The 20,608-nt window shown below is 48.9% G+C and overlaps 1 protein-coding gene across 2 annotated transcripts in view; it reads right to left on the bottom strand.

Annotated features, from left to right (window-relative positions):
* Positions 1-20,608, bottom strand: part of BCR (breakpoint cluster region) — a 94,622-nt gene that overhangs the window by 12,276 nt on the left and 61,738 nt on the right. For both annotated transcript variants that reach the window (XM_010146735.1, XM_010146736.1), the window contains exons 5-16: positions 20,431-20,538; positions 18,619-18,679; positions 17,629-17,681; positions 17,137-17,277; positions 7,921-8,042; positions 6,530-6,698; positions 5,117-5,236; positions 4,165-4,240; positions 3,487-3,591; positions 2,628-2,702; positions 1,811-1,908; positions 1,121-1,252 (exon numbers count right to left, since the gene is read on the bottom strand). In XM_010146735.1, coding sequence (XP_010145037.1) covers positions 1,121-1,252; positions 1,811-1,908; positions 2,628-2,702; positions 3,487-3,591; positions 4,165-4,240; positions 5,117-5,236; positions 6,530-6,698; positions 7,921-8,042; positions 17,137-17,277; positions 17,629-17,681; positions 18,619-18,679; positions 20,431-20,538 — 1,260 coding nt within the window. The remainder of the gene's footprint in view (positions 1-1,120; positions 1,253-1,810; positions 1,909-2,627; positions 2,703-3,486; positions 3,592-4,164; positions 4,241-5,116; positions 5,237-6,529; positions 6,699-7,920; positions 8,043-17,136; positions 17,278-17,628; positions 17,682-18,618; positions 18,680-20,430; positions 20,539-20,608) is intronic.

The following is a 20,608-nucleotide window of genomic DNA, read 5'->3' as shown; positions in this document are numbered from 1 at the left end:
CTAGAAATGGCACGGCAGCCTCGGGGCTGCAAGGAGGGAGGGAAGGGAACAGGTCTAACGAAACCCATTTAGACAAAGAACCCTTCCAGACTACGGGTGAGAAATGATCCTGCCGGCTGCCCCCCGTCAGAGCCGCTTCTGAAATACCCCACATGGCCTTGGCCTGGGTGAGCGTCACTCGAGTGCTGGAGAAAGCTGTCAGCCACGGAGTGATGGAGAGTCACACGTAAACGGAGGGCGAGAACTGGTGGTATTTTTCAATGTCCCAGAAGGATAAAGGTGTCTGGGCAGGGTCTCTGCTTGGTACAACAGCCAGTCCAACACAAAGAACGTGTCCTCAGAGCAAGCATTTAAACGCTCCCCTAAAGCTGTGGCCAGCCAGTGCAACAAACTGGAAGAAAAGGGGGAACATATGTTCCCCATGCTGTCCTCCACTGATGGCCTGATTTCTCCTGCACGGAGCTTTCGTGCCTTACCACACAGCAGCTCCCCAAGAGCAGTGTCTGTCTGCAGTCACCTCATCTCCTCCCCTGTTGTATCACAAATTTGCCACATAGACAAAGTGTCCCATGCTGATTCTCAGCAGTGAAAATCTCGCTCAGATGCAGCCTGCTGTCACGGACACTATCCTCTGGACATGGCATTTATCAGGACAATAAGCCTGTCCTCCAAGGCTTTGCTATACATCAATCAACTTCCAGCACGTACAGAAGGCAGCATTTCTTCCACATGATTTACAGAGGGAACAGTATATTCATTGCTTCCTCTTGTGTCAGAAACAGAGCATCCTCAACAGTGCCCAGGGCTCAGCAACAGTGCAGTTCCTATATACTGTGCTGGAATTTTTGAAGTTAACAGGCAAATCGGAGATCAAAATGTAAATTTTCACGTAAAGCATCTATTCCATAGGGTAATGAGGTAGGCACAGGGCATAAGGCAAGAGGGAAAAGTGCTGACTTCCCGCCTGTGAATCACACTTTATACCTGCCTGTCTGGAGAAAAATCCCCAATGCTGAGACAATCAAGAGGCAGAAAAACCCTCCCCGATGCACTCCAGGATTCCAAAGTCCTGTTACGTTTTGCAGTAAGGGTAGCCGGAATGAGTTAAGCACAGTCTTACCTGGATCTGCCCTTTCCCCATTATGCGATCCGTGCTCTCTCCGTCCTCTTTGGTGAGCTTGGTTTTGTTGTAGCACTTTTCATAGCACAGAATCCGCAAAGTTTGTGAGCCTTCCAGCTCAATCTCAAACTCCTGCAGGGCACCAGGAAAGGAAAGAGCGGTGAATACACCACAGCAGGACACTCGTCTTTATATAATCAATATAGTCACCTTAAAACCCAGCAGGAGTTCCACCTTACTCAGGTGTCACTGAGTTTCAGCAAAGCATCATTCAAAGAAACAAACCCGCCCACCTTCCTTGTAGATAATTTTGCTCCCCAGCAGGCCGGAGTTGGCCGTAAGCAGGCAAAATGTCCATAGCTAATTCTTCCCCCTCACAACAAATAGACAAAACCACCTCTTTCTTCAACATATTTTCACTTGTGTCTTCAAAACAATAACCAAGCATGCATCTGGTGAAATGCTGGACAAGACTCCTTTGTGCTGAAATGTTTAACTATAGCTAATCCAAGAGAAAATCTTCTGCAAGCCCTGACAGCCAAGTGAGCCTGGCCTAAGTGTTCTCTCAGAGGCAGCATTTGCAGCACAAGTGCTGAGCACACAGCAAGTTCTTCCATCTGCAGGTCTTCGCCCGTCATGCGTTGACGTTTGGCAGACAGAACAAGTCACACTAAGAACAATCCAACCTACCTCATTCCAGTTGGGCTCCGTGGTGTCTCTGTAAACTCTCGTTTTAGCCTTGTTCACAAAATACCCAAAAGAATCCACCTCCAACGTGCAGTACAAATCTGGGGAGGGGAGACACGGACAGAAACTTTTTACAGATTTCTAGAATCTCCTAACCTGCATTAATCACTTTTGTGCTGTGTCTTCCTTTGTATCTCCTCTGCATTAGCGCCAGTAACACTACCCCGCACAAATCTCATCATATGGGCCTGCAGAGCTGCCTTCACGCAGCTGAGGTACCAGTCCAGCTGTATGAAGGCTGTATGACCCTCTGTCGAGAGTCAGGTGTGCACTCTTACCCAGGAGTCCCCACATCAACCCACAACGAGCAGAAGGTGTACACCAATGAGAAATTAAACTTCCCCAGCTGGATGCTGGACTCCACCAACACATCAGAACTGATTTCACTGGGAACAGCATCTGTATAATATCCCCGAGAGTAGATTAGAGGCCAGCCATCAAACACTCATTATCTTCACTGAGTGGTTAATTATGTGGTATTTGTGTTTCTGAAGAGCTGGTCATGAGCTACAGACATTGCCTCTGTTTGAAAGATACTTTTAAGTGATGTTAGCCAGCACCTGGCAAGTCCCGGGTTCAACAGGACGGGCTAACAAAGCATGGACGTGCCCCAGTTTCACTGCCAGTTCCCTAAACTACCTCTCCTCCTCACCATCATCCCAGATGCTGCAATCCTAAACCAGGCCATGCCCAGCTGTCACAGCACCCCAGTTATCAAGCCCCTATCAGTACCTCTGTGTATTACAGAGCTGCAACTCACTTGAGCTTTGCTTGAATCCCGTGGCTGAGTGGACAATGACATTCAGGAATCCATACAGACCTGGGGACTCGTCATCTGCACAAAAGACCCAAGATTTTTATTACGTTCACAGAGGAGCCCAGAGTGAGAGCCAGAGTGATGGGATCGGTATTACACAGGTTAATGAGCAGAAGGGAAACTGTCCCTAAAAAGGACGGCAGGAGCACATCATCTCGCCATTCCGGCCAGAGAGGAGCCTGTTCCAGATTCAGCGTCAGTTCCACCTGTAATACTTCCTGGCAATGTGTATTACAATGTCATTTCTAGGGCCAGCAAGAGAGCATGGAAGAAATTCAAAGGATAAAAAGGAAAATATAGAGACTAAGTCTATACTAGCAACTTAAATAGTAATTAGGATGGTCTCTGACACAATTTTGGCCAACTAGGGTTCTTCCAAAGGATTCCCAGGCATTCCCAAGCTAAGGCTCCACCAGGCACTCCAACCCCTGGCACGATGGCTGCATATAAAGACCATTTAATAGTCAATGAATATATACTGGAGAATATCCAGAAATATTTGACTAATTTAGACATAGGTATATCATTTGGAGCTTAGATTTTTACTGTTGCAGCAGATAACACTGCAATGACTGACTGCTCTTTTTGTACACTATCATCTACTCCAGCTGAACTATGCAAGCTGGGTACATATGGTCTCAGCTTTGGTTATACAGGAACTCTCAGGTTGTAAGTCATCACCAGGTTGAAGCCTGTAGCAAGAAGAAACGGCGAGAGCAGTTCTAGGGAAATGCACAGAGGTAGGCAGAGGTATGTTTTCACTGCAGCTGCACCACATGAAAGCACAAACCAAAGGTCTCACCTTCCTTATTGATAGTGAGGGGAATGTTGTGCACTGTCTGAAGCTTCACACAGGAGTTTGTCAGCATTTGGAGCTCCACTGATGTAAGTGAGAAGCTTTTAAAGCCTGCCAAGGAGATTCAAAGAGGGAGGGATTAAAATTCAAAATTCTGGGCATACATGGGATAGCTGTTCCCTCGGCGATGCTCAGCAACAGTAGCATGGTGCTCAGGCCTGTACTGCTGCTGCAGCCCAGCTCCATTGAGGGTACATTTAGCTACTCCTTGGAGTACAAAGCCTCAGGATGATTCGCAGGAAACAAAGCTTTTTTGGGGGGGCGGCCCTTAGTTTCTTGAGAAGCCATAACACCCATGCCAAAGACATAAATAAGTTTCTTCAGAAGGAGCCAGGTAGAAGGGTGCAGCTGGTCCCTCTACCTGGAACTGCACAGAGCTCTGGGGGAAACAGGGGAATGTCTACACACACTGAGTGCTCGCCCTGCACATTTCCTACATGTTCTGCAAGCAAATGTCCCCCAGACAGGGAGGGAGAGATGTGTGGAGATGGAAGACATCCACGTTGTGCTGTGGATTTCAACGCAGATCCCTTTTTTTGCAGGGAACCTTGCTCCACGCCTCTTCCTCTGGAGCCCTGCTCTCTAGTAAGAACACAGTATTTGTGCCAGCTGAGGAACACTCACATTTCTTCTGCTGCTCCCGGATGTTCTCCCTCCACTCTGCCCTTTCATAGTCTGATGAAATGAGGAACGTGTAACTCTACCCAGGAAAACAGAAGAAAAACGGCGTATGCATTAGTTTGACCGACCACTGAGCAGGCATGCCTGCCTCCCACCCTCTTCCCATGGAAACTGTTGGATATACTGCCCCAGTACTCCTGCCCATTGCCCTGAGTCACAGCACTGCCAGTGACAAGCAGGACTCCGGCAACGTGCCTTCTCAGCACTGTGCCAGCGGTACCCACATGGGGTCCTGCAGCCAGAGCTTTCGCAGCACCCTGCCAACAGCACCTGCGTCCCCGGTGGCACGAGGCCCATGACAGCTCTGTGCCATTCCTCATGGCAGCTGCAGCAGGAAACCCAAAAGCCTCTACCCCAGGCCTAGACACTGACACAAGCTGAGGAATTTTGACTGAGCAGTAACAGGGATCTTGTCACAATCCTTTGCCATGTGCATGGAAAGGCCAGGGTGACAGGTTACAGCACTGTCAGAGCAGTGAGTGCCTGTGGCACACGCGGCATCCCACAGCACTGAAGGAGCCAAATGGTTGTGAACAAACATCCCTGGTGCCAAGTGCAGCCTACAGCCCTGAAGAGAGTGCCCTGAGCGCCTTAAGCCTTGAACTTGAAGGGGAGTCTAGAAGGCAGCTGCTGCAGAGCTTTACCACAGGGGCGGAGAGCCGATCCTGTTGCTCTGCCAGGGCAGGTCCTGAGGTAGGGGGTTAATTTCTAATGTTATTTTTTTAATGCCATTCAAGATGTCATCATAACCTTTGCTGTTGCAAGGGTTAGGTGCCTGCTGCTTGGAAAGTGCTTTCTGGCCAGACAGGACGACCACCTTGTACAACAGCATATACAAACACCCCCCCTCACCCCGACCTATTGCACACTGCGGGAGAGCAGAAGAGCCACTCACCTTGCCATTGCGATTGTGCACCCGGAAGGCCATGTTGGGAGACATCAGCAGTAGGAGGGATTCCTGCTCTGAGAGCTTCTTTTTCAACCTCTCAATGACCTTGCTGCCCTTATTGGCCCTCTGAAGGGTGGGGGAGAGAGTGAGACAGAAGACAAACGTTATGCTCCAACGTCTGCCCCCAGTTACACTGACACAGATTTTAAGATCCACAGTCCCCTCCCTCTGGGAGTAGCCAAATGACCCCAGGCAGGAGAAATGGTCTCACCAGGATCCATAGGGCTCCCAGCTGCTCCGCGAGATGTTACCCACAGTACCTCTACGCTCAGAGCTGGCTCTGTTCCCGAGTTCCAGCTGCCCCAGACAGAGGTGCAGAACTGCGTGGCCTCACATCTACACCCTGTACGTGCTGTTCCAGAGGCTGCAGCAGCACCATATCACTGGGCAGCCATAGCACTGCCAGTTAAGGATGCTCGTGGAGGACCCAAGGAGACTGGAAGGAACTTCTCTACAAGCTCTACAGAATGCTGTCACCACATGCTTTTCTACCCACCACAGATCCATTTTCAACAGAAGTCAGCTAAACCCAAGGTTTTTCTTGCAGAAAACCCGGTCCCAAACCCAACCATGTATATTGTTTGGCACTGATGCACTGAAGTACGTATCTCCGACACCTACACCTTGTGAGTAAGGGGCTTACACATGGTGTTCCTCCTAATAACTTTTTCCAGGAAGCTCTCTCTGAAAGCCAGCCAGGGCAGAGAGGTGGAAGCATGTTCTTTGGAAGAGCAGAGGATAGTCTTCTCACGGTACAAGCCATGCTATTCATATCCTGTCCTACACACCAGCAGGCTTTCAGTTTTCAAACTCTTATTTCTGTTTCAGATTCCAGGAAGGTTTGGAGTCTAGTATCTCTGAGCTAACATGTCTTGCAAGCAAAAAGAAGCCTAGGTCAGAGACACCGCATCTGTGTCAGACTGTCTGGTCAGCGTAACTGGTGTTCTCCTTGCATTTACTGGTGTTGTGACACCAGTGAAGTCAGAATAAGCTTCAGAAGCATAACTGAGCCTGGAAAAATTCAGAAGTACATGGCTTCTGACCAAAATACTTGCAGGATCACACTTTAACAGCCAGAAATTGGCATGCCACAGTCCCAGTCCTTCTTGGGTCCATAGCATAAGAAATTTGCCCTCTTTTTGTTTCTGCCTCCTCACAGGACACCATCATTCAAAGCGATGATGGATGCAGTGTCTGGGTATCACTGATAACAGAGGTGCACCACAAACCTCTGCTGAACAATCTGTTTTAGCATGACTCCCCACGCTGTGCAGCTCTGGGAACGCTGCTTCTCTCAGCACCTCATCTCAGCAGAGACACTGAGTCTGGGCTTGGCATGGAGTACCCAACCCCTTTTACCTTCTCACGCTGGATATCATTCTTGATCTGGGATATCTTGATCTTCATGGCATCCAGTTCCTCATCAGGTACCAGTGGGATATTGGGCACTGCCTCAGACTCATCCACCATTTGGAAACTAAGGTCAGTGAGCGGGATGTACCATTTGCAGTCATACTGCTGGCTTTTTCTGAAAGACAGAAGGTCCAGACCTTTCACTATTACTGGTGTTGGGCAACACCCACTCCCGCTTCCCACAGGCCATTCCCCACTATAGAGGGCAAGATACAGCAACGGGCACAACTTTCCACATGGGATTTACCGTGAAAAGTCTGGTAAGGCCTGCTTTCCAGCAAGAAAGCCCAGAAGGGCCAATACAGAATGTAACAAAGCAACTCGTTTGTGCTCTAGTTGTTTTCATCCTAAAAAACCACAACGATCTTCTGCGAACCCTTTCAGTCCAAGCGCTCTCTCTTTGAAGCCCCCGTAGATGCAAAGTTCCAGAGCCACGCCATGGCTCTGACCTGGCTGCTACCCATGGTCTAAAGCCAGGTCACTCCTGCCTGAGCTAGGGGAGCAGAGCGGGGCAAGATGAGCCAGTATGTATAAACCTCTGTGTATTGCAACCAGAACAAAGAAACTACAGCCCCTGACTGCCATTCTCCAGTGCTTTCATAAGGATAAGCACTTCACTTTTTAAATGTTTCATCTGATTTATTCCCTCTCTACCTCTCCTGTCAGGAACATCCACTACTGGAAACGTCCCACTCTTTTGAAGGATCATTCCTCACAAGCACGTGCTTCAAAAGGGGCAGGGACAACTTGTTGCCTGAGGAGGACAAGAAGATGAGAGGGGTATCCCAGAGCGGAAACATGTCCCAAATGTAGAGAAGCCTTGTTTGAGGCAGGTATGTTGGTAAATGTTCCCTCTGCCTCATTTGTGAAAAATGTCAACAAACCCATTTGTATGGCTGCATTTTGCCACGCATGGTCTGTTTATTGTACCTTTTCTGTTTTTCTGCAAAACTGTTAACTGGCTGTAGCTGCAAGGCCAAAATTAATAACCTTCATAACAAAAGAAAGTGAAGAGTGTCACCTATTAAAAGAAAGGGGAGGTAGAAAAATGAATGGCATTTGTCCAGAATGCCAGCAGCTACAGCATATGCTATTTTCCCAAGGAGGGCTCAGGGTTAGGGGGGGAGGGGAGGAATTAACCTTTCCTGAGTGATCAAGACTTGGCCAAGGTCTCATACAATAGACAGTGCTACCTTGCTGATCATTGCTTGTCTAACTACATCTTGGGGATTATGGTTACCAGATCTAGGGAATTCATATTCAACTAAAATTGCTGGCTGATCCCAGGATTCTACTGAAGCTGAGATGCAAAGCATAGTCCAGAAGGAAAGCCTCACCCTCCAATCTGCTTCTTGAGCTTGGCACACAGGAAGAGATCAGTAAAAAGAAAGACATGACGTAGTTTGCGAGCCCCCTCAACCAGCTCCACCATGAAACTGTCCTTCAGGAGCTGCCGGTGCTGGTGATAAAGCAGAAAAAAACCATTTTAGTTAGTGCACTGGGAGCCCCAGATCTGGCACGGGGGCAACTCGTTCTTAGCCATGACTCCTACCAGAGCCAAGTCAGTGAATTGGTCTAACTCAGAAAAAAGGATGTTCAATGCCCCTTGCAGGCTCTGCTCCCTGCTGCTGCTCTCCCTCGCAGGAGTAGAAACGGCCGTACATCTCCTTTCTTACCTGGTTCTGGGCCAGACTTCAGGCTGCTCCCCAGTACCTGCTCGTGAGCTCAAGAGCAATTTATCACGAGTCAGCACCCAGCTTCTGCGCACCCATGGCAGCATATCACCCCGTACACACCAGCAGAGAGCAGCAAACACCACTTTTCTGAGAGTCACTTACCCAGCCCCTGAATTCCGCTCAAGCTACCCCACCAGGGAGAGAGAGGAGCCAACAACCCCAGCACCTCGCTCCCCGTTCACAACAGCAGTTTGTCAGCATCAACAGCTGCGTGCCATTGCTGCTTCTTTATAACAAGGGCTGTTAAGGGACGATTCCTGAACAAAATGTGTATCTAGCAAACTTCTCAGTAGTCCCTTAGCAGCCTGTGTTTAAATGGGACCATCTGGATATGCCCCCACCCCACGCCTAGTTAAATCTCTTTTTATATCATAGAAAAATTCCCCAAACCTAGAGGATGCAAAGAAGATGCACAGCCCTGATGCCTTTACTGCTGCTTCTAGTTCCAGGGAGCTTTTCACCTTCCTAAAAAAGAGGCACACGTTGGCAGGCAGAAGCATCACTTTCTAACTCCCTTGTGGGGGCTCCATGGTTAAAAGAGAAAAGGCTGGAGCACCAGCACCGAGACAGATGGCTGTCTGCTCTTCCCGGTGACCAAGCCGGGAGTTTCAAGCCGTGCCCTACGCTCAGGCCTTCTGCTCTGATGTCAGGATCAATAGGAATCTGAGTGCACATCTGGAACAGGTACCTCCCACTGTTTTTCAAACAGAAGTCAGGGGTATTAATGACTCTGGGCAAAAGTTATTCCCAACAATGTATGTAACTGTCAGGGCTGCCTTGCTGCACAGCCAGTACAGGCAGGAACCATCACCTCCACATAGGTATGCCAGGGTACTTTTTCCTGACCTGTACTATTTCCTTGCTATTCCAGCTGGGAGGATGCTCCCCGGACACCAAGGAGTGACCCCTTACACCTACCATATATGCCCTGACAGCAGTGTGGCTGGGATGAGAGATCCGCTGACACCATCCGGCACTAACCAACACCTCCCGCAGCTCCTCACTGCCAGCCTTCTCCAGGCCCAAGCTCGGGACTTGCCAGGACTCACTCCCGACCGGCAGTGTCTCTGCGATCCCCACGCTGGGAAACACATACAGGAGAACTGCTCCTTTCCAGGAGGCAGCTGTGCTCCAGTACGCAGCAGGAAACGGTTACCCTGAGCAAGGCCAGGCCATCCACACCAGCACTCATGCCTCAGTTTCTCAGGTTACGCCCCACGGTTTCTGTTTGCGGCGTGACTTAACAAGTCCTGCACACATTTACTGCAGAGGGTGTGGGAGTGCAAACCCCCACGCTGCCTCTCCTTCCGCCTACCACCCAGCCCATCTTGGCTCTCCAAAACGAAAACAAACCACATCAGTCCTGAGCCCAGCAGGCAGTGTGGCAAGAACACACGCAGAGAAATGCCCTTGCAGACATAATTCTTGCTTCCACGCTCTGTCCTACAGCAATTTAAACTTCCTGACATGGACTAAAAGTCTGCATTTTCCTGCCTGCAGCTGCACGAGCCCCACAGCTAGCTGTTAAAGCACAGTGTCAGCATCTCATCCTGGTGCTGCCTTCCATCACACCAAGGTCCTGGAAATCTGTGAGCAGCAGCAAAAGCTGCACCTTTCCCAGAGTGCCAGGAGTGAGGCTGCTCCCTAGCAGAGTGTTGCGCCATCTCTGGGCAGGAGTCTGTGGAGATCTGGGATCCAGCAGTGATTTAGGCTCAGAGAGGCCTGTACATATGTTAATGTTTACTTTTAGGTGGGCGTGATCCTCCTGGCTTCTCCTCAATGGCTCCGGAGAGAACGCCTGCCTGCACTCATGTCCCTGCTGCTGATGCGCACTTGTGCATGCCTCCCCCTCCCGCCTGGTGCACAACCCAGGTAGGGGACCAGAAACACTGAACTTTAAAAATAATAAGTAAAAAGGAGGTGGTGCGCTGTCAGTAGCAACAACATGCTCCACAGCTGCAAAGAATTTCATTTGGGAGCAGTAATGAAGCAGGGAAGAGTATTTTCTGAGCAAGCCAAAACCCTAATCTCAGGTTTCTAGATCTAATGCATGTTAATTACGCTGCAAATCAGCTCAGCTCCTCCAGGGCAATGAGAATAGCTGCTTGTTGCCAGCTCAACCTCTGCTCATTGTTCGTAGGTGTAAAGATGTTCTCACAGCTCGCTCATCTCTGCTACCCAGCAGGATGTAGCACTGTCCCTTCCCTAGCTGGCAGGGACATGGCCCGGTCCCCACCTGGCTTCTGTCCCCCTCTGCCAGGCACTGGCAGTGCGGGAGATGAGCCAGACCCCAGCCCAGCACCCCGCTGAGAGCTCCCAACTAAAAAGTGCCCCAGGCTAGTCCAGAGCTCAGCCTTGGCACCCCATCCCGGGAAGATGTCTCTGGTCACAGACAGGACAACAACATGGCCAGCGATGTGCCAACAGGCCGCGGAGGGTACAGGGCCATGAGAGCTGCTGGAGGGCTGTGAAGGACTACTGCTCAGCCTGGTTTTGGCAGTATTGCAGCGCCATTATTGAGACCAGAATATTTTGAAGACAAGCATGTCCTCAAGTGAAGGGGAAGCCCATACAGAGGCACCAGTGACTGGAAACTTTTGTGACAGCCCCTCACAAAGTAGGAAGAAAAGAGCCCATCCGTATTCCCTGCAGGAAAGGTACAGACCTCCCGCATGGCCTGCCTGGTCCAACCAGGCCGCCCCTCCTCCTGCCTTCTGAAGTTGCACCTAACCTGCCACTGCACAGACCTTGGCTGTCACCACCCCAGCAGATTTCCTCCAAGCAGCCACGCTCTATGGCCTGCATGTCCCCAAAACCCAAGCAGAAAGCTCAGCCATACGGTGCCAAAACCAGGGGTGTGATTCAACAGTCTGTTGGGGACTGAGGTACCACTCATTTGCACCGCGTTCGTTTTGGCTAGCACTCCTGGGTACAAAATACCCAGACTGCAACAGACCCCGTGCTACCACGAGGCAGCAAAAAGTCTTTGGCAGCATGATCTCCCAGAAAGAGAGCTGGGTGGAAAGACGGCAAGGCTGTATTTCCTAAGCTTGACTGGACCAGAAGTAAAGAGGTGAAAGGGATGTGTTCTAGCCAGTCACTCAGAGGGAAACACTGAGCTTCTCAGTCATGAGCTGGTTGGGAAGGTCTCCCTTCAGCGAGGAGCAGGGGCACACTGTCACATCTGGGGTGTCGGACAGGAAAAAGAGTTTGTGGATCATGTCAGGGGATCTCTCCTCACAGGGGTGTGGAGCTTGGAATTAGATCTAACTACCAGCTTCCCTGAGAAAACAGGACTTTCGTTGGGGCTGGGCACAACAGGCATGCCCCAGGCTGCTCAGCACCAGCAGAGCAGAGGAGAAGTGCTTCCAGCAAAGGGCCATATCCTTTGTTGCAAATGATTCATCTTTGAGGGAGGGGTCATCAGGTCAGAGGGAAACAATAAAAGGATTTCCCAACCGGCTTACCAGAGCCCTGCCAAACCCTGCAGTGAGGGAGCCCTGGGTACCCTCCTGGAGCTGTTGACAGGAGTCAGCCCATTCTACCCCACGAGGGGGAAGCCAGCAGCCCCCTCACACAGGACTTGTGCTGGTCAGATGCCCATGCCACCTCAGCTCCACAAGCCTCCTCTAGCAGTTTGGGAACCAAAGCCACTTCAGTCAACTCCTCCCACTCAGGGCCAGCAACAGCTATTCCTTTGACGGTCTCCTGAAACATCGAGTCTTTTGGCTGGGTGGCCCCGCTGAACACGACATGCAGTAGCCCATGTGTGAGAAGCCACCTCTTTAGCTTGTTTCCAAAGTTACTTTGTTTGCTAAGGCTACCAAAGGTGCCAAAGGTTGCCTAAAATACCTTGAAATGACGTATAGACTACAGGAACACCAAATAAACATCCAAAACACCATAAGCTTAGGATCAGAGTGGCAGTACAGTGGCAGAGTGACCTCTTCCACAGACAGCCCCAAGACTGTCAGGTGTCCAGCACAGCTATAGAAAGATGTTCCAGGAGGCCTAGGAAAAAAACTTCCTATTTTGCATCATAATGGAGTGAATTAGGATCATCTTCAGTCTCTTGAGCAGGGCCTGGGCAGACTGTTACCTTCACTGGCTCTTGCAAAGCTCCTGTACTGGTGCAGTACAGGTCCCAAGTTTCTTGTCTAGGCCCTGCTTTCCTTTGCATGTTTTCACCTGCTGCTTTTCCCACCCACCTCAAGAGCTCTCCCTGTACATCTTTCAGTGCTTGGATATCCTCTTTGGATTGCTTATTGCTGTCCTCCCCCTCTTACCTCTGTCAGTGAGCATCTCCCCCTCCTCGGCTACCAACCTCACGACTACCTGTATGCTCACCTACTCATCCTACAGTGTTTTTGTGCTGTTTGCATATGATAAATCCTGCTGCCGTCATGTACTGTTTAACTCCAGAAAGTGTGGCAGAAGCCCAGCTTGTCTGAGACACATTACAAAAAGCGGAATTTAAAAACCTACTCATCCAGAACGACAGCTGTACAAAAGGCCGTGTCCTCACTCGTGTGCTGAGGAGCTCACCCGATGTGGTGACAGCAGAGGCCTGCAGCGTGCGTGGGTGAGAGCCCCAGGAAGGGCTGGAACATGTGTGATGCAGGAGGAGGAGGGTAAAAGCAGGAGATGGGTATTGGCATATGTCAGTGAGGAAGAGGTGGTTTGGCTTTCTGCAGAGCGTAGGAAGAAAATGATTCCTCGTGTGTGTGTGCGTGTGTTGCAAGACCAGAATTGCAGAATAAGGAGATGCTCTGCCTAGGGAGCTAACTGTCTGCTCTTTGAGCATTTTAATAGCATTTCAGTTTGCTTTCCAAAGCTTCTGTCACCAGGAGCTCACCAACTCCAGCTGGAAGACAGTGTGAAGCATCCAAGATCATTTTTGACTGCTCTATTGCCAACATCTGCCCAAGGCCTCCAGAAGCAGTAGGCACCAGACCTCAAACTGTGTATGGCTGCCTGTGTCTAAGCTTAGCTTTTCCAAGGCTTTAGTTTACACTTCTGCTCCCTTGCAAGTGTCCTTTGTCCTTTCTCTTCCCTAGCGTGCTTGGTCTCTACCAAGTTAAACAGGAGCCTAAGGCAATGACACCCAGTCCCCACTGCAGTTTAAAACCACATTTAGAAACGTGGTAGAGCAGCTTGCCAGGCACCTCTTCTCTCCAGGGCAAGGGAAAAGGTGCACAGTAGCGCAAGATGATCCAACACGTGACCTAGTGGGATCGATCCCAGAAGGAACTGCCTGTCAGCCCTTGTGTCTGGACTGGTGCCCATGAGAGCCGACACTAAGCCACTCAGCCAATGGGGTGACCCAAAACTCAAAAAGGCTTCATTTTTAAGCAGCTCTATTCCTCCATGCCACTGTGGGCTCACACAAATACCAACGTGAACACTTCAGAGAGGGTGGGACTGTGCGGCCAGGGGCAAGGCAGCACAGCAGGCAGCACCACTCGGGTTGGTCTGAGCTGCCCTGACACAACACCTGGCACAGAGATTAGATGAGCATCCCTCAACTATTCCACTGGGGACGGAACCGCCACCTCCCAATGAACTATGCAATTTTTTGAAGTTTCATTAACTTCTGCTTTACAAGAATTGGCTGAATTAGCTGGAAACAGAAGCCTTTACTTCTGGCAAGGAAAGACAACACAAGCTCTAGAGTCTTTTGCATCCAGGCTTAGTTGAGAAAAACCAGGCAGTACATATAGCTTTGCTGTTAACAAGACTTGAAAGGTTATTACTCCCTTCCTTCTCGCACATAATAGTGGCCCATACTCCACCTCAAAGCATTTGTCTTCCCGCTTCCCCCAGGGACCATCCCCAGTAGAATCTTAAAGAGGTTCCCTATTTAAGCCAAGAGGATAGTGGTGAAAAAGGATCAGCACTGGGCAAATGAGATGCCTGCTCCATGGTCCTAAGGCGTGGAAGATTCTCCATGACTTACATTCTGAGTCAGAAGGAGGGAGGAGGGAGCAAGAGAATATAGCAGACAGGGCTGAATGGAAACAGACCCAAAAGCGCAGATAAACCCTCCTGGCTCCCCTGTGTTGCCAGGCTGGAGCTGGGGCTTCCCAGGCTCTGCTGTAGCGCATCCCTCAGCAAAGCACAGAGCAGAGAAGACTCACTACAGTCAGCCTGGCAGGCAGCAAGGACCAAACTATGTGTTCGTAGGCTCAATCCATCAATACTGCCATCCTTGTTGTAGCCCTTTCTGTCCCTCTGGTGAACAGTTTTACTCCCTTTGTTGCCACCTCCTTGTACCACCTGAAATCCTCATTCCGCCCAGCAAACAAAACCAGATCCGCACATCACAAAAACCTTTCAGTTTATATGCATAAGTCTAGAATTAGAAAAAAGCCTACAGAGCCAAGCAGAACCAGGGGGCTGGCATGCAGGAAGGCCACCCAACATCATGCGGGAAGACAGTGGGCAGGTCAGACTGAGTCAAGGCTCCCGGCGCAGGGAATCACCTTTTGCAAAAGGGAGGAATACTATGCTGATGAGCCTGTACTCTCTCCTGACCTGCACTCCTCTCTGTCACTAGGGAGATTAACAACTGGCTGCTTTCTCCAGTTCAAAGCAATCCTGAAAAAAAGAGCTGGAGCAAGAGGCTGGCAAAGCAGATTTGACTCCTCCCCACAACGCACTCAAAGGGGAAAAATATTCCACATAAAAGGCAGGGACTGGGAAAAAAAGATAACTGAGATCAGCACCTCAGCAGTACATGAGGGGAAAGAGCTGTTTTCCCTCCTTCCTTTCCACCAAGGAAATTTCAATGGGAGGAAGACAAATAATGAAAAAAGCCATCAAAGCAAGCTGGTGATTCATTAAAATAAAAAATGCATTATGCATTGAGAGCAGTCAATTAGGAGATGCAAACTGCACACTGTCCTGTCACCCTAGGGGAAGCACAAGCAAGGCGAGTGGGAGGAAAGGATAAGTAGAAAAGGAGAGATTTACAGGCATAAACAAAACCCAGCTATGACCCCGAGCTGAGTAGCTTGTGGGAAGGAGCAGCCATCACTAACCCACACAGAGTAGATGGGAGCAGACTTGTGTCCCTGGATTACTACGCAGACAGTGAACATACATACTCTCTAGACACAGAGAGGTGTCAACTGGGGCATTATGCTTTTGAAAACAGTGCGATATTGGTGCCAAATGACTAAAGAGACTATCTACTGTCAGATTCCCAGAGTGGAAGGCAAACTCTGAAAGCAAGGAAGCATCAGAAGCAAGTCCTTTTCTTCCCTGGGCTCAGTGCAAGCTGTATGCAGTGAGTGAGAGCACAAGGGGTTCCCAACCCGCCCCAGCACACCCACACTCTCTCCTTGGGTGTGTCTCCTTCCTCCCCTCCCCACACCATACATGGAGTATCTACAGGACCAGTGAGAGTGTGAACAGGCCTGCTGAGCCCAATCCTGACAAGCCTCCTCTTCCTGCTTTCTAAGATCTGACAGAAACACCACTCTAAAAAGAGACCATCAGGATTATCCTCTTGAGCCTGCCCCTCTGCCTGGGCTCTGGCACCTCATTAGGATTCTGCATGACACTTTTCCAAGCCTGCATCCCTCATTGAAATGCTGACAGATGATGGGAGAAGACAAAATATTCCCTCCCCTGCGAGGGGGCATTCTAGCCTGCAATTCCTGCTACAACTCTATCAGCATCCACTTTAATGAGGCCATCTACTATCACCGAGGCCCTGGTAACTGATGTCTGAGCTTCTACCTCAGCCTTCAATTGCTCAGCCCACCTCTCCTCAGCTGCAGACTTCCTCAGCTGACAAAATGAGACAATGAGCAAAACTTGCAGGACAAAGTGCCCCCAATTCCCAGTACTGCAGCTTCTAGCAAATCTTTTGTCAACTGAAAATCAGCTAAAAGCAAGCATGTTTAGCTAACAGAACTTGGGAATACATCACAGAAGTTCATGGTATCTTAATAATCTCCTGGGCTTTTTAAGAGATGTTTTTTTACAGGGCAATTCGTGTCACTTTTGATCAGCCAGCGTCTCTGGCATGCTGCCACAATTCCTTTTACACATACACTATCTGAGCTGCTCCTCTCTGCATCTTTCTTTCTCAATACTTCTGTCAGTCCTGGGCTTTCCTCATCAGGAAGGGCTGAACTGCTTTCTAATGAAACTATGAGGCAGGCGAACCAAGCCCATTGAGGCATGCAGGACTTCACCGCTGCGTAGCTCTATGCCCTCCTTGCACAACACTGCACACAGGTAAAAGGAAAGCACACCTTAGAACCTTCTGGGTGTAGTCCAGCTCCCAGCAGAGCCGAGAAGTTATATTACACCATAGGAGTCAGTCACCTCCCTTAGCTTCCCCAGCCCATTCAATTTGTTTTGCTTCCTAGTCCCATTTACAACATTCTTTAGAAATGATGCAAAAAATGAGTCTGATGGCAAGAATGAAGATTCTGGAAAACAGCTTTTCCTAATCTTTTATGATTTCTGATGTTACGCCACTTCTTCCTCCAGCCAGGCTTCCTGTTTGGTTTCAGTTTGCAGGTAAAATACAAATCCAATTAGTGCATAGCAATATAGAAATTACGTATGACAAATTATTGTAAGAACACAAAGGACAAGACTCTAATTGTACTTTTCCTCTGGGTTTCCAAACCGTTTTCCAAACAGAGAGGAGCTGTACCACATCCTTTAGAGAACAAGGACACTGCATAAAGTGTATCTTAGCAACAAATGAATTAACAGCGTAACTTCCTAGTCTGCTCTACAGAACAGGCACAACCAGCATTTAGAAACTGAGAAAATAAGGAAAGCAGGAAGGCTCACCTCTCCCTTCTTTACAGTCATGGACTGCCGGCGAGGAGTGATCTCCTCGTTGATGCTGGAGAGGAAGTTCTGCGAGATCCGCAGAGCATCCTGCAGGAGTGGATGATCAGGGTGGCTCACTGGAGTGTGCTTAAGCAAATCCTGACACCGGGAACACAAAGAAAGAAAAGAACCATGAGCAGCACTGGAAAGCAGAAGGGTCTGAGGGCCCCTAACAAGAGCTATAGGACAAGAAGCTCCAGCCTCTTCTTACATATCAGAGCAAGGCTTTAGCTGTAGAGGAAGAGGATAATACTCTGCACTTCTTGGTTACACCACTGAAGAGGCAGAAGAGTCCTGCCTAAGGACTCCCCCTCCTTAGTGTAAAGGCAAGAGACCCTTAGGCAGTATGACAGGTTTATTTTTGCAGTCCTGCAGCTCCATGGGAAACCTGAAGTGTGAAGAAAATAGGAAAGGGGCCTAAATTTTGAAAATTACCCTTCAGATACTTACATGCAGGACAAGTGTGCTGCGAGTCACTCGATCCACTGGCTTGTATAACAGAGCTGTGAAAAAAGCAGCAGGAAGATAAGGATGAGATACTTAAATACAGCCCCTCAGAGCAACCTCTCCAATGCAACTGTATGTACAGGCATAGGTTATTAACCAATGAGCTACTGGAAAATTCCCTTCTCTAAGGCTAATGTGCTGCACAGCCACTAACACACAGGAAGGAAACATGTTCCACAGCAAACAGATGCCTGCTGGTGAGCGCACCCTGCCAGACTGGCTGAGGAGCACACAAGGTAGCACAGAACAACTGCGCACAGCATGGCACACCTCCGACAACTGCCTGGCAACCTGCCCGCTCCCACAGGTCAGAATCAGGCCTTGCACTCTTAAAGTTGCCAAGAAGGTCCCTGAAAGGTTGCCAGTGCATGTCTCGTTCCGGAGTTCAGCATGACATGTTGAGCGCTTCCAAATCCTGATAATAGGCCAAAACAGGAAGGGAAATGGCTTTTATATTAGTAAGTATGGAAGCTTCTTGTAACAAGAAGTGAGTATGGAAGCTTAGTGAGTATGGAAGCTTCTTGGGTTGTCTTCTACTTATGTGCACAGAGACAAGCACCACGGAACCTGATCATGACCAGACCCTCTAGATGCTAGCACAGGGCAAAACCCACATATCAGTAACTGTTAGGACTGCACTTGTGCTGTCCCCAGTAGCAGATGTTCCCTAAAACCACAGCAGTCCTTTGGTTGGCCTGGTTTTGCCTAAAGGAACTGATGAGGTTTTGAGCTGGCCAGGGGCTTCCCCATGCATGCATGCAGCTTACTATGCACAAGATCTGCTACTTAGCAAAAGGGAACTCATTTCCCAGGTAGAGCCGAAGCGACTCCATAACCTTCCAGCATTTAAAAAGACAAAGGGAGAGCGGAGGTTTGGCAACAGCCCCCACACAGTCCTGACAAACCACAGTCTCCTCTGCATGGATCACTCACTTTCCAAGGAATTTTTCGTCGTCTGATCTTTAGATTCCTTTGTGCTTCTAGCTTTTAGATTCTAAAAGAAAAAGAAAACCCACGTAGCACACGGTCAATCACCTTGAAATATCACATGGGAATGTAAGAGACTACTTGCTCCTCCAAGGGAGGCCTCTGTGACTGGAGGACAGCCCTATCACAGCTCAAGTCAGTGAAGGAAAATGTGCTTTCCTTCTTGGTAAACCCACCATTGCCATGTCACAGGCACCCACACATCTCAAATATGAAGTGATTTTCTTAGGAGTGCATGTCAATAGAGATGCAGGGAACCACCTATAGCGACAAGGATGGTGAAGTTTTGAAACATCTGCAGGAGAAAGCCACGTCCATGAGGATGCAGCCACTGTCACAGCATGTGTACACCACCAATAAAGTACAGGATTGGGATTCAGTACCCCCGGGTTATACTTCCTTACACCTGTACTCGGAGCTGGGTGACCTTGGACAGTCAGCCCTCTTCCATGGCAGAAAAGAAACAATGCCTGTGACTCTTCTCTTTGCAGATGGACCGTGAAGCTACATGCATTTATGTGCTAAGCTCCAAAATCCTCGCCAGGCCACAAATGCAAACTCTCATCACCATCATTCCAAGTACTGTAGATACTAGCATGATTTCAGAATTATTCTTCAGAAAACAGACAAACTGAGGGATCACATCTGCACAGAGCCCAGGGCCCTGCGGCCTTTATCTCCATTCCGTCTTCTACGGACGATCACAATGCTATCTATACATATTACTGTTAATAAATGGGAAAGTCCATGAAGTGCATTTCAGTACTGAAAGAAAAGTACAGGGGAAGCTACTTTACTAATGCGTTGATACCACTAGAGCACAGAAGTGGTCGGGCAAAGGACCAGAACCTGATGGAAATTCTCAGGAAAAGAGAGAATAGAAGATATTTGCACTGTGATGAGTAGTACAGCAGATCCCAAAAGGCAAGCCGTGCTTTCCTTATTTCACAGAGGGAACATGGTTTATTTTATTTTACCTCTTTATCATAAAAATCTAAAGGGACATGCAATATCAAATGTACTCGGGAGGTTTTTCAGGGCAATAAATATGCACAGTACTATTCAGCTCTGATTATTTATCTGCCTTTTTCGTTTTTTTAAGGACACACATATGAAGTTCACACTTTCTTGGCAATCGAGTTCTTCAAGACGGAATGCCTGCAATATAAAGCCAATGAGACCATGCATTGCAGGCAAAGCTGGTGCCCTGGGAAGACTGAAATAGTATTCAAAATGTTTTGACACAAAGTACTCCTCTGAAAGAGAGGAAATCAGAGCAGCCTGATGAATTGTGTTATAGATTACACTTGACACACTTGCTTTTTAAACAGAGAGCTACCCTCTCCTCCTCTCCATGCCAGTAAAGCCTGCAATTCCACTGACAGCCATAATGAAGGCCATTAAGGAAGACTGTTTACACCACAGTAGCATCATCATTAGCAAGAGAAATATTTGAAATACAGCTTTCCCTTCTAGAAATGCAAAAAAGGTGGCACAGAGCTGAGAAGTTCAGAGCAATGCCAGTTTTCACAAGATGCTGTGGGTGAGGACAGCACATAAAGGCTGTCTATAAGATAATCTCTATTAGCCCAAAGTGTAAATTGCTGTGAGAACATGAGCTGAAGCAGTGAGTCTATGGCAGCTCACAACTCCTCCAGAAGTGAGGGCTGCAAAGATACTTGGAGGATAGACAGGAGTGACATCGCAGGGTATTAGTCAGATCCAGTCGGCTTGTGTGTCTGAGTACCATGACATTACCTCAGAGATTTCAGCAAACTGAGCATTGGCTTGGCAGCATTTCTCTGCTGTTTCCATAGCAACTTCATAGTTATCCACAAAGGCCCGGTACACTCCCAGCTGGCTGGCCTGCAGGAAGCAAAACAAAATAAAATAAATGCTAGGGAAGAAAACAGTTTGGGATGGCCAGCCTCAGTAT

This window comes from Eurypyga helias, unplaced genomic scaffold (assembly GCF_000690775.1).
Source record: "Eurypyga helias isolate BGI_N326 unplaced genomic scaffold, ASM69077v1 scaffold13482, whole genome shotgun sequence".
NCBI classification, from domain to species: Eukaryota; Metazoa; Chordata; class Aves; order Eurypygiformes; family Eurypygidae; genus Eurypyga; species Eurypyga helias.
The sequence above is the reverse complement of the archived record's forward strand: the minus strand, read 5'-3'. Positions and strand labels throughout refer to the sequence as shown.